At 40.9% G+C, this 17,393-nt stretch overlaps 2 protein-coding genes across 2 annotated transcripts; one reads left to right on the top strand and one right to left on the bottom strand.

The window, feature by feature from the left end:
* Positions 1-436: 436 nt before the first annotated feature.
* On the bottom strand, positions 437-13,428 carry tbl3 (transducin beta like 3). Its single transcript, XM_085158116.1, has 23 exons — positions 13,243-13,428; positions 13,072-13,123; positions 12,701-12,796; positions 11,377-11,424; positions 11,118-11,259; positions 10,854-10,938; positions 10,481-10,651; positions 10,326-10,401; positions 10,128-10,224; positions 9,826-10,040; positions 9,330-9,471; positions 8,347-8,405; positions 8,109-8,215; positions 7,852-7,984; positions 6,497-6,736; positions 6,282-6,352; positions 5,165-5,321; positions 4,539-4,597; positions 3,476-3,579; positions 2,567-2,638; positions 2,293-2,451; positions 1,633-1,726; positions 437-1,216 (listed from the first exon to the last, which is right to left on the bottom strand). The coding sequence occupies exons 1-23, from the start codon at positions 13,272-13,274 to the stop codon at positions 847-849; spliced, it is 2,781 nt and encodes a 926-aa protein (XP_085014242.1). The 5' UTR covers positions 13,275-13,428; the 3' UTR covers positions 437-846.
* Positions 13,429-13,522: 94 nt separating this feature from the next.
* On the top strand, positions 13,523-16,913 carry rnf151 (ring finger protein 151). The gene is made up of 4 exons (XM_085158126.1): positions 13,523-13,912; positions 14,423-14,592; positions 14,684-14,780; positions 15,284-16,913. Exons 1-4 carry the CDS (start codon positions 13,832-13,834, stop codon positions 15,749-15,751), a joined length of 816 nt encoding a protein of 271 aa, XP_085014252.1. The 5' UTR covers positions 13,523-13,831; the 3' UTR covers positions 15,752-16,913.
* The last annotated feature ends 480 nt before the right edge of the window (positions 16,914-17,393 follow it).

Here is a 17,393-nt window from a genome sequence, read left to right as displayed (position 1 = left end):
AAGGGAACTAATAATACACCTTTAGACATCCTGCTTTTGATTTCATACCTTCAGCTGGTTTTACACTTTCAGGGGCCCGTGCTGCAAAAACCTGGATGAACCAGGAAGATGAAACTCTATCTAAACTAAAGGACATTTTTCAGCCGTTTTCCATGCCGAGCATAAATCCTCAAGAACTGCAGTCCTTATCTAAAGCCTGCCAGGAAACCACAACTCGTGCTGGCGCTCACTCACATAGCAGATGGACTGGTTCTTGTGCATTTTAGGCACTTTATAAAACATGCCTCATTCACCTATTGACACAGATTAGTATGAATGTGTGTCAATAGGTGAATTGACACACTTTTTTCTACGCCTGTGCATCAAGTGAATGCCATGGGTTCAAATTTAATTTACTCCCTTTGTAGCTATTTTATTTTAATAAAAATGTGACTCCTTTTAAATCAAACATTGTTGATTTTATTAACATTTGCAGTCACAACCTCTTTAAAAACAAAACAAAATACTCCATGGTTATATGAGGAAACTGCTGTCTGGGTTACATAAAAGTGTGTTCATTTAGTTGAGCTGGTAGATCAGGACATTGCACTACTGCAGAGAAACACAATGGCATGTGGTGAGTGTGAAGATGGTCCAGGTTTCCTCCTCCTGCACGTCCCCTTTTCCTCTTTTTTGTCTGAAGAAGTCAGGGTCATTAAAATCTGCATGGAGGAGCTGATGCTTTGGCACATGACTCAAAGTCTGTAGAGAAGCCGTCCTAACAAATGTTATCATTTCACATCAGAACTGTCTCCAGCTGCCAATAATCTGAGATAAGAAAACCTATTGTTTCCAAACTGATTCCTGTCAGCTGGCAAAAGTCTGGCACTGTTGAGCCGAAGAAACTGGGAGACCTTTTGTCTTTTTAACTGTCGTTTCCTCCTGGTCTTCCTCTTCAGAGCTCTCCTCGCTCTCAGAGTGGTGCTTGCTGTTAGTTTTGTGGCTTGCTCCGTTTTCTACTCGCCCGTTGTCGGTGGAGGCTTTGTTGGTGGCACTGACATCCTCGAGCTCCTCTTCATCTTCAACACAGGAATCTGGATCTTCGTCTTGTTCACTGTCGCTATCGTTGCCTTCGTCAAGTCTCTCATCGCTGCCGCTCTTTTTCTCCTTGTCGATCACAAAGAAAGGCTGAGCCTGTGCCAGAGGTGTCGTATCCATATCTTCATCTTGGCCCATACTGGAGAAGATATAATAGCATAAATTAGGCTGACAAACTAAAAATATTTTCATTTAATAACCTCACATAGCTAATTACACAGAGCATGTTTCCAGCTATGGTTTAAGGCTGCTCCTGCACTACATCTGGAGAGCCAAACGGTCAAATATGCCGTTAAAAGTTGACACCTCATTTAGACAACTGTTCGTGTCAGCGGTTCTTCATTCTAATTAGATTGGAAAACAAAACAAAATAAACACAAACCTAAATCTGATTTTGTGGTGAAATTTTCCTTTAATATAACAATTTGCTTTGAAACCACAAACAAGCAGCACGAGAGTCGATATTAGAAAGGTGCCAGTGTTGTTTCGTAAACACCGGGATTCAGTCAACATTCAGCGCGGTGATTTGTCAAAGCGTTCAGAGCGGAGTCTCACCTGGACGGCGCTCCGGCCACTCTCATTTTCTGCCACATGTAGTTCAAGAACATGGAGGCCTGCAGCAGACGCCCAATCCTCTGCATGTGTCTCTCTGTGGGGAAAATGACCATAAATAAATAAAAAGAAAGTAAAAAGTCTGTTAATTTACAACAGTTATTTTTTCCATGTAGGAAAATTGATTGTACTCATGTATATCATGTTTAATAAACATGGCATAAAGACCAAAACATCCTTTTTTCTATTGTCTATCCAGTTTCTCTAGTTAACCACATACTACAATCAAACCCCTGCAGTCTGAATCTTTACATAACATTGCACACACCTAATTTTTACACAACGCTACAAGGAAAGTGTCACACTTGCAGATTCTTGTCATTGTTTTTTGTTGCAGTGGGAAATGTAACAAAATATATCTATCTATCTACCCACAGAATGGAATTTATCTTTAATTTAGCAAGCTATACCAGTTTTCATTCCTTTAACTCTAGTGTTGTATTCCGTATATGAGACACTTATTTGTATGTTTCTGAGTGTTTCTAAAGTTTAGACCAATTTGTGGCCACTTTGAGTAAATAATCAGAGTAAAAGCTTTTTCTTCTTTTTTGTCTGATGCCGTTTTGGTCTCTGTTCGTCAAAGCACTCGTCCCCCCTGCTAACCTGTGTATGGAATGAGGCCCTCAAGGTGTGATCGGGCTCCCTGGTACTGCAGCAGCTCTTCGGGGGGCAGGTGTGTAAGGAGCACCTGTAGGACAGCCTGGGCATTCAGGCAGTTCCTGGCGTTGGTGTTCCACACCACACAATAGCGCAGAAGTGACTCTGAGTGGATCAAAGAAAACAGAAGAAAGAAAGAAGGAAACTTCTGTATTACTGTCTGAAATGACAGGTATTGGTATTGTGTAAAAACGCAGTCATTCTCTTTTTAACAGGCTACCTTTTTGATCCTGTCGAAGCTTCAGCAGCGTCTTTTCCAACAGCTCAGAGCTATTTTCTCCTTCACGGATCGCTGGAAGCAACATGGAACAACTAGTCAGAGTCAGCAGACAGTCTGTTCATATAGGGTCTGACACATGGACTCAGCAAACTCTCCCCAGAGTCCATCCATTCAGCTGTGTGGATAGCTCAATATTTGTCTCACTTACGGCTGTTCTTGGCAATGGCACAGTTTTGTCTGGTGCCATCTGAATGTCACGATTTCTCAAAAAAAACAAACTTGCAGCCAGTGACATGAAGACACCTCCAAAGCAAACTGTGAAACACCAACTATGAACCATTTTATTTTTGTCCAACTATCCTGGTGCGTTCAAATTATACTATAAACAGTGGAAGGATTAAACTACCAAACAAACTAAAAAACTACCAAACAAACTAAAAAACTCCCTCTGTGGAAGCCAATCAAACATGGTGTGAAACATGAGCATTGCTGTTACAAAAACAAGACATTTTCTTCCATTTCGATGAAATTGCTTTGTACTAACACAAATAAGTAGTGCAGCAAGTCCAAAATACTGAGACGTTAAAGCTTCAGATTAACAATATGTCACTGCAGTTTTAACTACATGTCACTAAACAAAAGAGAATGAGCGCAGAAACAAGGCGTGTGTTATTATATGTTCACAGACCCACTGTTTGCAAGAGCTGCATGCGTCAGTGCTCGAGTGACTCAACGTTTAAAACAAAGCAGCCATACAGAAGAAAAATAACAACATTCCAGGTAACCACAGGTGAAAAGCTAAAGGACAGGCGTAGATGAGCATCTGATTTGGACTTTACATGCACACAGCTAATCAAAGTTAGACACTAAAGACCAAAGTGTGATAGCTCTGTGTGACAGAGTCGGTACCTTTGATAACAGTGAGCACGGTGTGAGGCTGGTCCAGTGAGATGGCGAGACCCAAGGCCTTCAGATATTTCTTCCCGTGGAGCAGATTGGACAACTCTTGCTGCCTTCAGACACAACAAACATACAGGTGTGGGTTCATAGGCAGAGACACAAACACACGCGCACACACCTGTACATACTGCAGGGAATTTGTATCATGATTACTTGTGTTTATTTCCTCTTAATTCAATAAATGTGCTGATATTTATTCCAGTAAAATTCAACTTCAATTCTTTTTGTTAATGATTGTAGAAAAAAAGAGAAATGCATTGTCAGTGACCCCCTGACCAGCCTGTAGGCCTCTTTTCCCCATCATAACAGAAAACGTTATTATAGCTCATTGCACAGACTGTCCATTTACTGTGGACTCACTAATGGTGGAAACATAGGAACTTTGTTTGTTTTTCTGTTAATTACTTTGGAGTAATATGAATGGACATGAGGGTGGGCAGTCTGTATCAATAGGGGACGCTGTAAAACTTAATAAAGAAAGAAAATATAGTTAAAAATGATTGTTTCAGATAGTTGATGAACTGTGGGCCGGAATTTGTGGGAATCATGCAAAGCTACTTTAGCAAGAATAAAAACATGGAGCTGAAATGTACTCTTTAATGTACTCTTTAAAAGTGCAAATTAACATTTAATACAGAAATAAATTCTTTATTGTTTCACATACTGCAAACCCAAAACCCTAATGTTTTTTTGTGCTTATCTGAATAGCAAAGCACGCACTCCCACACTCATACTTTACTGACAGCTTTGACCTGCGAACCTCCACAGCCAAGCATATCACAAAAACCATCTGAGGGACTTGCTGACAGGCAGGATGTCAAAACAGATGGAAAAACAGAAGCAGATCATGTCTAAGCGATGTTGAGTGATCCTTTCCACACGCCTAAAAGCAAAACAAAGAGTGTGTCCACCCCTGCAGACGGAGTGGAGAGGAGGATGGATGGTGCAGGTGTGCCTGTTCTACAATAGTAAATCCCTCTTTTTGCTGTCAGAGATGTCGTGTGCAACTTACTTTAGTATCTGATCTTCCTGTTTCGCCTGCTCCTCTGCCAGCTCTATTTCAGTCACATCCTAGATGTGCACAACAGAGAAAACTGTAGATCTACTGAACACATATTTTTTTTAAAACACAGAAAGGGAAAAAAAAGAAGAAAAAAAAAGCAAACATTACCACCTAGATAAGATGTGCACTGAATCCCTCTTAAGGGATACTTCAGAAGGTAAACTCCCTACTGCCGCAACAACACAGCTACCTGACTGATCACTTGGTGCAAATGGTGATTAAAAAAACAACCAAAGAGTGAAGTTAAGTGCCTGCTGAACATGTAAAGTATTTATTAACTGTTAAAAAAACCCAAAACAATTCTTCAAGTTAAAACTTCCTCTCATTGTCCATTTCAATCTTTATTTAACTTTGTGGATTACACCATGAAATCCATTGTATAATTGTGACGCAGTTTTTAGGTTAAGTCATAGAGAAAATAGCAACACTAATGGCAAAACAAGTGAAACTCTTCATTTTGGAGGTCAGTATTTGTTTAGAAGACTGACTGCTAAGTGTTTAAGGCCAAAGTTATTCCGTTACCTTCCCTTCTTATTCCCTATCCAACTGGAGGCTAGCAGCCGAATGCTACTTACCGACCACACTGTGATGTTAGAGTCTGCTGAGCCAGTAACCATCTTGTCATCCTTGCGACTGGCGTGGAGACCCCACACTTTGTCCTGGTGGGCATCCAGTGTCTTCACACACTCATTGGTCTTGATGGTCCACAGCTTCACTAAACCATCGGAGCCACTATGGAAAACAATTATTAATTAGTGTGTGGAAATCAGACACAGCATGAAAAACTGACATAGCTACCATTATGTCATTTGTTGGGTTTCCACAGTCATGCTTTGAAGCCTTGAAATGAGCATATCCGCTGTTGCCACAGTCAGACCACGGATCAGGATACGTCTGACTGTGAGACCACTGTCTAATGATTTGTTGATTACAAGTCATTCACCAATGTATTTATAATATGTGATCCTCCTTTATGAAACATAGCATGACCAAGATTTAAGAGACAAGCTAGATTTTTGTAAAAATAATCAATATGACCCAAAACATGTGAGTGAACCCACCAGACCTGATGTTACTGATTCAGTCCAGTTCTCGTGTAATTTGGCATACGTTGTCATTTTCTCCCCGTCTCCCTTCCTTAAAAACAGCTTCTTGACACTCTACCCTTCCACTGACCATTTCTGATGAGACTTCAGTGAACAGTAGTTGGATCAACTGAAAGGCCAGTGCATCTCACAGATCCTGCGTCCCATATTTGCTAAATTTTTCCCTTCCCTCATCGACCTGACTTTCAGATACTGCAAACCTGCTGTAGATAGATTCTTCTGTCCCCCACTTGTTTCCTCACTTTTTTAATGACTCACTGCAAATCACAGCAAGTTTTTAGCTCATAGCACTTTGGAAATAAACTTGTTGGTGCAAAAGCACTTTTTCTTTTTTTTAAACACGTGGTATTATATTGGTTCTCTATTATCTATTAGATATAAATATGAGTTAGGTGTCGTTTTGTGCTTGAATTATTCATTAGGTCAGTGTCAAGTGACTTTACAAATTCATTGTCTTACTATATATGAGGAAGCTTTGCAAACTACGACAGATTCATATCTGAAATAAGATGAGAAAGTCTGGATTGGGCATTCACATTCATCCGCAGCGTGGGTGTGTATTTGGTTTCGAGTTTGGTGCGTTTACCTGGTGAGCAGCTGAGTGCCTCGGCTCACAAAGATGACCTTAAGAACCGATGCATCGTGGCCCTCAAATGTCTTTTAAAAAGTAGTAAGAACAAGGGGAGAAACAATGAAGCAATATAGCTACAAATTAGACCTCACTAATGTCTGAACATGATTACTTCTATGCAACACCACGAGACTGCTGTGATTCTGACACGTGCACAGTAAATGTCCCACCTTGAGGCAGCTGAAGTCTTGCAGGCTCCACAGCTTGGCTGTGCCGTCTGCAGAGGTGGTGGCCAGCACTTGGTCCACAGGAGAGAAGCAAACGGCCCAGACGCCACGACGGTGGCCCCGAAACACCCCCAGCAGGCTCACCGTTCCCTCCCCCGTCAAGGACCACAGCTTGGCTGTGCGATCCTGGGAACCTGAAGCCAGCAGCTTGTCATTGGGTGATACGGCAACACTGTTTACATCCTGGAGACATGACGTGGAAGGCAGAGGAGAAAAGGACCAGACGTTTTAACAAAACTGATGAGCTTCCTATAAATGAAGGTTTGAATGAGTACATTTTATTTATTTTTTTTTTAAAAAAGACTGAAGTAATAACTGAATTGGGATCAACTAATGTGATAAAGTTTCCAAAGAAATTCATGATCTTCACTCCTGTTGCCACACCTGCAGTTCCACCTTACTCTTGAGTAACCAATATCCTATTTTGGTTTAACCTGGTATGAAGAAATAATAGCACACTATTAACTAGCTTGTTCTATTATGCTGCCAAGTAAGATGAGGGCAGGTGTAGCAGGAAAGATTACTTTCCAGCATCGTACTGGAAATCAGATCCACGCCCGAATTTTTCTGCATTTCCTTATCAGAAGAGGCCAACTTGTTTAAAGCTGTTTACATAACTGGTGGCTGACTCACCAGTCTGTGTGTCTTATTATACACAACATCTGTGGAGTTCTTTAAAAAAGAAGCATCATAATCTAAATTCTTTTTGTTTTAAATTATATTTAAATAACGGTTACTGACTCGCAGTCATATGGCTCCTCTAACCTTCCTGAGTCAGGTGTTTTGCAGAATATGAAGATGCCACATTGAAGCCTTTAAACAAAAAGAATTCAAGGGATGAGTGGGTAAGTGGGTAAATAAGATATATTTACCCATTAGTCTAATACAGAGAGATGGCCAGTCTTTACTCGTGTTTTCGTGGCTTACTGCAACTATAATATGAATGCTTATTATAAGTCACAGTAATTGACCAAGTCAAAATGTTGAGTGACTAAAGTTAAATTGTACTTCTCAGGGAACCAGATAAATAAAATTTTATTTTGGGCAGTCAGCAAACCCTTCAAGCATTTTTTTATAAATCAGATTTGACTGGTGATTCCTTACATGTGGTTTTTATATCCTAGAGACCACTGATTATGACTCTCTCCTTAATTTATTTAGACCTAAGCTTTAAAATAGCATCCCAGTTCCCAAGATGGCAGCTACACGGTGACCGTGAACCTGTCCTGCAACTTTAATGTGCTGGACAAAATGGACAAGATGTTCTTGGGCTGTGACCAGAACGTTCTGCCTTGTACCTTATCATGTGCTTTCTCTGTGGCACGGGCAGTTAGCTGATGGATGCCTCCTTCTGCAGAGCAGTCTGCAGGTAGATCCCACACCTTCACGGTACAGTCCTGACTACCAGTCGCAACGAATGATGCCTTCATCCTAGGCACAAGCACAAAGACAAGGGCAGATGCACATACAGTCATTTCCCCCTTCATTTTGTATCTGTGTTGTCACGTGTGTAAAGAAAACCAGCTTATTAGAAGGCTTGCAGGCGGAGTGTTACCTGGAGCAGGCGATGGAGCCCACAGCGTTGGTGTGGCCGGAGCCCTGGGCCACACATCGCACCTGACCACTGTCACTGTCCATATGCCACACACACACTGACCTGTCCTACAGATGCAATATACAAATGTTACTGCTGACCTAATAAAGGGGGGATAGCAGCTTTTGGTCATATATACTTGTCAACACTTATATGTACAAAATGGCAAATAATTCTTCGTTCTTTCTTTTAACCGTACCTTTGCACAACTTGCAAAAAGAGATCCTTTTTTGAACACATCCAGTGTAAGGACCGTATCTGAAAAAGATAAGCAGATAAAAAAATAAGCAGAGATAAAAATCTACCAACCTGCTCAGCAAGTCCCAAAGCTGAGACAACCACATTGTGTCACCTCTGAATTCTTGCGCAAAAACTTGACAGAACTTCATTTCTGTTCTTCCAACCTTAGTTTAAAAACAGCTGTCCCTAGACTTTTACTTTCTTTTTATTATTAGATTTTGTGCTATACTACATTACGTACATTGTAAGTCTGTTGCAGTTACATCCCCTACAAATAACTATGATGACTTGTTGGCATATGGCAGAGATGTTAAACATAAGGCTTGGGGGCCAGAATCAGCCAGAGAAAGACTCCAATCCGGCCCACTGGACATTTTTGGAAAATGTGAAATCTTGGTCTTTAAACTGTATTTTGATACATGTTACAGCTTGTCCTGCTGATAAAGACCTCATCACTGCCATCTGTATTATACCAGAATTACTACATCAGCATCTCTTTATCATGCAGAAAAACTGAGTCCTACAGTTGAAATTGCAATTATTGATCCTATAACAAGATATCTCAGGAATTAAATGTTTAGTTAAACTTAATTTACATTGAGAGAAAGAGCCGTTTCACTACTCAGGCCCACTCATAGTGAGCTATATGTGGCCCATCATGTAAAATGAGTTTGACATCCCTGCTTTAGTGCTTCTCTTATTCCATGTGAGGTGGTCACTGGAGCCTATCACAGGCTGCATCTTAAGCAGGTCATCAGCCAATCAAAGGCTCAACACAGAGACCGACAGCTCCACACTCACAATCAAACCTACAGCCAATTCAGAAACCCCATTTAAACTGACATGCATGTCTCTGGACCGTAGTTTGCTGTACATGAACACACATACTGTAGATGTTTCCACATGTAAGCATACACACACTGCCCTCTGCTGGCGACTCACCTGTGTGTCCGTAGAGGATCTGGCAGCTGTTGGTGAGCAGCTCAAAAACCTTCAGCTGGCAGCTGTTGGTGGCCACCACGATGTGACTGTCACCTTTTCCCAGGAACTTCACGTCCAGCACCTCGTCACTGTAGCCCACAAACTGAAGCGGGAGGGTGAATAGAGCAACAGAGGAGAGAGTGACGGTTAATTCTAAAACGCAGATACACAGAACAGCAAAAAATAGAAACATAGTGAACCTTCTGCGATGATACCAATGCTTAAAATAAAAATTACATAGCTGGTGATGATATATTTTATTATTTTTTTAAGATTTTTTTTTACTTCTCTCTTTCTGTGTACCAGGGAAACAAACAATTCCATAAAATTGGATTTATTTTTAATGTGTATGTAAAAGTAAGAAAAAGACATAACTAACAGATGTTTGAAGCTGTAGTGTGATGTCATGTAAGTATTGGACCTAAGCAGTCCACTAAGACGTGACCCCAGTACCCACTTGCTGCTGTGTGGTGAGAGCAGGCAGCTGATACAGCAGTATGTTGTGCTCTGCAGTGACTGTGGCCAGTCTAGCTGAGGCGGGCAGGTGAAACAAGTATGTCAGACTGCGGGGGTTGTCGTTCTCATCCTCCTCAGAGGCAGAAGGGAGGGTGGAGGGAAGGGTCTGCGTGTAGACACAATGTGCCGTGCTGGCCTCCCACACCCTTAATACACCTAGGAGAAAGAAAGGAGAGAAGATGAGTGACACAGAGGAGATAATGGACATTTATATAAATATTTGAGGTGATTTAGCAGCCAGACCTTTGCTTCCAGCTGTGATGAAATGCAAGTCCTTGCTCTTTACTCCGATCTCAGCCAAGTCTGTACTTCCAGGAAGAATTACAACACCCTCCACAGCCTGTAAGATCACATACACACAAATAAGGCTCCAGTTTTTCTCCCCAAATGAAGAGCACAAAATGCATTTCAGTTAAAATGAATCTAAATTGATGAGCTTACCTCATAGACTGGAACAGTTCTCTTGGCTTTGCGAGTTTTCAGGTCCCAAACTGTGCAGATCTTGTCTCTGCCAGAACTGAAAGAGCACAGGACTTTAACACACAGCGTTACACAAACAAAAAGGAGTCTGAGGTTGATTTAAAATATCACAGTACCTGACCATGGCGTTACCATCGGGACTGAAGCTAAGAGATGTCACAGCACTGTAGTGGCTCTGCAGGACACACACACACTGGCTGGAGCGCAGGTCCCATATCCGGATGCCACAGTCCAAAGAGGAAGAGAAAAGCTGCAGCAGGTCGGTATTTGGGTGGAACTGGACCAAACTGCACAAAGATACAAAATATTTCCTTTGTTTCTAGTTTCTTCATATTATTGTTAAATCCTGCTACATATGAGCATTTGTAAAAATGCCAACAGCCACCAGTGCTACCTCTCAACCTCCTGGTACATAAACCCATTGGTATCAATTTGAAACTTCCAAATTGCCTCTTTTAAGTTATCACATTAAAATAATTGTGTACTTACTGTACAACACCAGATGACCCTTTCAGGTTATGAGTGCAATACTGCTTCACCACATCCCAAAGTTTTATTGTGCCATCACAGCCACCTGCAGGTAAATAAATAGAAACAATATATATATATATATATATATATATATATATATATATATATATATATATATATATATATATATATATATATATATATATATACACACACACACACACACATGTAGCAGATACCAGGAAGAAGCTTTTCTTTTTAATAAATCATGTGGTAGCTGACCTGTGGCTAGCAGAGTAGAGGTGGAGTCAAAGGTCATACTAGCTACGGGAACAGTGTGAATAGCCCTCCAGGACCGAGTGCAGTTAGCCTGCCTCCAATCCCACTGCTTAAGCAGCAGCGCCCGGCTGGCTGTTACCAGCATCTGTGGAGAGACACGAAGCAAAGACTAACTGAGTCCTGTTGTACAGGGTGACAGCTGAAAATACTGAAAACACAAATGTGACTGATCTAATGAGAAGTGACTCAGGCATTTCTGTACCTCATCATCACAGCTGAGAGCAAATGCCGTGATGTCCTCTTGATCATCCTACAGGAGAAAAAACAACAACAACAAAATATTCAGACAGGAAACATGGAAGTACATTTTATTCACAAAAAGAAAGAAGACTGATAACTCACCAATGGCAATAGTTAGAATGAGGTTGTTGATATAAAGACAGTAAAGATGCTTTGTGGTTTCTCACAAAATCGCAAAAACAACAACAACAAAAAAAAAAACCACCCCAAAACACAGTATTTCATTCTCTGACTGGGAGTTTATGAAAGAGTGCTTGGTGCACTGCTGTGCTAATATGCGCTGAGATAAAAAGAAGCATTTGAGATCCCTCTTGTTACAGTTTACCTCTCCAGGTAAACTGTAACAAGAGGGATTGAGGACACTGAGGAAAATCTTAATTTTTCAGTTAAAAATGTAAGCGGACAATTTGGACTTTATCTCTTTGGCTCTGGTGGAGAGCTGGGATGTCTGCGACACAACCTGGATAGTCTTCTTTGTATATTACAGAGCAGCTTGCCAGCAAAGTGCTCACTGAAAGGCACTAAGACAGGGAGTGATTTCTTCATGGAGGTAACTGCACGCATAGGGTGGATCTGCCATGGGACAAACTGGCAGGTATTACAACCGATGGCTATCTAAATGTGACAGGAACAATGACAGGGGAAGGAAAAGAGTGACTGAAATTGGTATTTTCGCACTGAATTAGACACCAGGAGGTGTTGTATAAGTCACAGCTACAAATTAACCATGTTGTAGATATAACTAAAATAGTTAACTTCCCCAAAGCAAAAGAGCTGAATCATACTGTGAACAAAAATTCTGAATGATGGAAGTTTAACAAATCCAGATGATGCTCTGTCTGCTGAGATCACATGTCTGCTGCCCTTCACATTTCAACCTTGGACACAGAGCTTGACTGTAATGCACTTGTTCAAGTCCAAAACAAAACTAGATTTCCATCACTCAACAAGAAATCAACAAATGCAGATGAAGTTATTAAACTACAGCTGCAAGTTTAAAGTCTTTCAAATGTTGAAAAAACATGCACATTTTGTTCACAGCCATCTCTTACGATGTTGAATAAACAGTGACAAAATGTCTGTGCTTTTAGTTAACCTAATTCCCATCATTATTGCCTCATTGTAACATCTACTTTTACTGGGAGCAGTTTATACAAAATGAAAGAAATGCCAAGCTAAAGTCAGTTCAACTTTTTTGGCGCAACCCTCCACAACAGACACAGGTTCTCATGTGGCCCTCTGGTAAAAATGAACTGCCCACCCCTGATGTTAGATGCTGAACTCACATGCTCAACACAGTGAATGATCTTCCCGGTGCTGATCTCCAAAACATTGACTCGAGAGCCACAGGTGCAAAAGATGTATTTCTCATCTTTGCTGATCTGAAAAAAACGGGGAGAGGTCAGATTTAAGGTAATCTTGGTTATTGTCATACAGACTTAAAACAGATGTGTGAGACTCTGAAAACATCTGTTTGTCATGATTATCAAAAAACAAAGCCAGGACTTTCTTGATTTTGCTGAACTTCCTGTATACCTTGTGCAATTCGCTCAACTTTATACCAGCGCATTGTTACAAAAGTGTCTAAAGTGTCACAAAAGACATTAATAGAAGCTTCACACACAGAGACACACACACATCAAAGCCGAGCACCCACCTGCACTTTTCCCCCTTTGTAAAATGGCTCGATCTTGCTGGAAACAGCATAACTGTAAAGGAACAAGAAAACGGCAACAGTGAATTCAACAACTTCATATAACAACTTAGCCTAGCTCGTGTTAGCTTGCTACATGATCTCCAGCTCACACGTGCAGCAAGTAAAACTCACTTGGTTTTGAACTGAAGGTTGGTATTTGCCATCTTGCCCGTGAGAAATGCCCCAAAAAGAAGTGATGTAGAGAGTACAGACGGCGTATACTACTTATTTCTCATGTCACACGTTGGCTACAGTCAACACCGCCATCCATCCCGCATGTTGACGGCAGGGTCGCACACGTTGCACGTCATCTGAGCGCACGGCGCGGTGATTGGTCAGACTTCTGTTGTCAACAAATGAACACACAAACACCAAACTGGTGGTTTTTAAACTTTTAATTTTGACAGTAAACTTTATATAAAGCAAGGGAAAATAATCAGATCTATATGCTTATAGTTTATTTATTTATTTATTTATTTATTTATTTATTTATTATGTAGTTCCTGAGTATCACAACAATAGCAGCCGTGTGAACCATGAGTTTGGTGCTAGAACAGCAGGGAAACGACGCTCTCCCATTATGGCTCCGATTCTACAGTTTAGCCCACTGTTTTCATCTGTCGTGCTCGCGCGCACACACGCGGTCCCTCCTTCGTTGTTTAGTCAGGAATGTTCACGTGTGTTGTATTGATAACGCGGGTGTGTGTTACTTGTGTGACATATGAGAGGATCGATATGCAGTAAAACCAGCCCCCCGGGTTATGGAAACACGCTGAGAAAAATAAAACAGGAGATTGCCATGGTGAGTAGAGGGCAGCTTTTTGTTTTGGCGTGTGTTTTATATTTATTTATTTGTTTAATTGTTTGTATTTTAATCTAGATTTAGCATCTCAGATTTATGGACTGATGCTCAGTAGGTCAAAAACAGATTGTGTATATAGCTTGAATCAACTCTATTATTTGCTTGGTATTTGAATTGTATACTAATACATGAGTATTGTGGCATTTTTATTATATGTTGTACTTTAACAAAGTAAAAATACCATTGAGGATAATTTCAGATCTTTTTTTGTGATTGTTTAATGTTTTGTGTGTTAGAAAAAAAGATTTTTGGAAAGGGAGCAGACTTACTTGTTGTAATCATGTGATCAGTCATATGGCTTTCCAGAACAGCTCTGTTTTGTTGTCTCTCTTTTTTTATTTTGAGAATACTGTGGAGAGGTTATAGACAGTCACAGATCCATGATTTTCAGTCTCAGCTATATCTGAAATATAAGATACTGTTTTTTCTACACACTGTGGCCACATCTAGGCAGACCCAGAGGTGTCAACACAGAGCGGGGGTTATGATGTGGAGCTGTTTGTGGACACTCCAGACTATGATCTGATCTGCACCATATGCCAAGGGGTCCTCAGATGTCCAGTAAGAGCTGCGTGCCACCACATTTTCTGCAAGAAATGCATCTTGCAGTGGCTAAAAAGGTATTGAATGTATCTTATCAGTATCCTTGGACAAAAGTTTTACCTGGCTTTTTTATTTGGTCAGAGACTCATTCCTAGTTGTCCTCTGCAGACAGGAGACCTGCCCCTGCTGCAGGAAGCCGGTGAATCCAAGCTTGATCTTTGTCATGTTCAAGCTGAGCAAATCTATTGGACGCCTGAAGATCAAGGTAGGAAAGGGAATTTGAACACATTTTTACATGATTTTTTATGAGCCCTAACAGAGTGGATACATTTGTATTTGCCTGATGCTGCCTGGCATTTTCATGTGTGAACCACTTCATGGGACATATTCTATAATGTCACTTTGATCTCTTTAAGGTTTGGCAGCACCTAATAAATACTTTTTAAAATTAATAACACATTTATTTGTGACTGTTTTTATTAAGTTATTAATAATAAGGACACCATCAAGACAAATTCTCTGAGCCCAAGATGACTTATTTGAGATGGAGGAAAGCAAAAAATATAAATCCAAGCTAAAGCCACTGGATCTTTGACATTTTTGCTTGATAAATGACTGAAATGATTAGGTTGTGCATCAGAATTGTTTTGTTTTCAGTTGTTTTCGTCTTGGATTAGCTTCTATCTCAATTCCTGCAGACCGATTTATAGCACATTTATAACACAAGTCATTTTATTAACTATATGATTTCTTCTGTGTGTCTCACAGTGCAAGAATGAGATCCGCGGCTGTGCAGAGACCTTTCCCCTCTCAGAGCAGTACTGCCACAGCATGAGCTGCTTGTATGAGCTAATCCCCTGCCCCTACCAGGGCTGCAGGGTACAGCTCCTCCGCAGGGACCTCGAGACCCATGCGCACCACTGTGAGCACTGGCGCCAGCCTTGCCACATGGGTTGTGGGACGATACTCTCCCACCGAACACAGGCTCAACACAACTGCTACAAGCAGCTGAGGCAGGAGTACGAAGCTAGGCAGAGGAATCACAGGGCCATTGCCACCGCCCTACAGCGGAAGATGAGGAGGATGCAGAGCACCATGGCCCACATGAAAAGGCAGATAGGGCTTATCTGTGAGAGTCTGGAGGTGATGGACGATCTGCATGAGGTGGAAGAGGAGGACCTTGGGGAGAGTAGTGGCAGCTCCAGTGGGACTCCAAGTAGCAGCAGCAGCTGCTGAGGAAGGGAGTTAGTTGGTGGTGCTGGTTGAGCTACTGCTGTGTATAAATTCAGTATGTGTTTAATTCTTTGAAGGTGTGTGTTTTTGAGTATATGCAGTACTGTGAAAAAGTATTTGCCCTCTTCCTGATTTTAATAGTTTTTGCATATTTTGTTTCCAATAAACAAATACGTTTTTAATATTAGAAAAAGATAACCTGAGTGAATACAAAATGCAGTTTTTAAATGATGATCTCATTTTCTGAGTTTAAAAAAAAAAAAAAAAAAGCCAAACCTACCTGACCTGTATGAAAAAGTCATTCTTCTGGTGTTAATTTATGAATTCACTGTGATTAACCACATTTTTGTGAAGCTGAGGTCAATTTCAGCATTCACACAAATAAAGGCTCCAATCTAAAAAAAAAAAACAAACAAAAAACTGCAAGAACAGAAACAAAGTCACTAACATGCATCAGTCTGGAAAGGGTTACAAAGCCATTTCTGAGGCTTTGGGACACCAGTGAACCACGGTGAGAAGCATTTTAGACAAACAGAGAAAACTCAAAACAGTGGTGAATTCCAAGAGATGATTGACGACTCATTCAAGAGGTTATAAAAGGACCGAGAACAACATCTAAAGAACTGCAGGCCCCACTTGCTTCAGCTAAGGTCAATGAAAAAAGTTGAACTCTTTGGAAGGTTTGTGTCCTGATACATCTGGCAAGAGCCTACCACAGCATTTCATAAAAAGATCATACTGACAGTCAAATACGGTGGTGTTAGTATGATGGTCTGTGACCCTTTTGCTGCTTCAGGACCTGGACAACTTGCAATAATTGATGTAACCAAGAAGTCTGCTCTCTGCCGGAAAATCCTGAATGTCTTGCCATTATTTCATGAAATGAAGCCTAAGCGTACTTGGGTTATGGTTATTTTTATATCATTTATATAACCTATTGTTATATAAACGATAACCTGGGTCAGGTTATTGTTTATATAGAAATTAATGTTAAAATTTGTTTGATGAGCCGGAACATGTAAGCGTGACAAATATCAAAAAAGAAAAAAAAGAGTGAGAAATATAGGAATGAGGGAAAATACTTTTCATGGTACTGTAGGCATCTGATTAGTGTTTTTGTTTTGTTTTTTGCCAGGTTGCAATGTAACCTATTTAACCTATTTTGTAAATAAAGTTTTTACATTGTTATTATTACCTGTGCTGGTTTTATTTAAATAGATCAATTGATAAAGGTATTTCATTGAAATCTCACAGATGAACTAAGGCCAGGCTTGTTTTTCTAAATTTGACTACATAAGTCTCGGTTCAGGTCCACCTCCTGCACCGAGCTCTGGCTCACCTGGAGAAGCCTGGAAGCACTGTGAGGAACATGTTCTTTGATTTCTCCAGTGCTTTCAACACCATCCAGCCATGACTTCTGAGGAACAAGCTGGAGCTATCGGGAGTGGACCAACACATGTCCCAGTGGATACTGGACTACCTCACAGAACGCCCACAGTATGTGAGGACACAGGGCTGTGTCTCTGATACGCTGGTCTGCAGTACGGGGGCCCCACAGGGAACTGTGCTGGCACCGTTCCTCTTCACCTTCTACACTGCAGACTTCTCCATCAACTCCCCACCCTGCCACCTACAGACGTTCTCT

Source organism: Neolamprologus multifasciatus, chromosome 4 (assembly GCF_963576455.1).
Source record: "Neolamprologus multifasciatus chromosome 4, fNeoMul1.2, whole genome shotgun sequence".
NCBI classification, from domain to species: domain Eukaryota; kingdom Metazoa; phylum Chordata; class Actinopteri; order Cichliformes; family Cichlidae; genus Neolamprologus; species Neolamprologus multifasciatus.
Note: the sequence above shows the minus strand (reverse complement) of the source record. Positions and strands in the feature narration are given on the sequence as shown.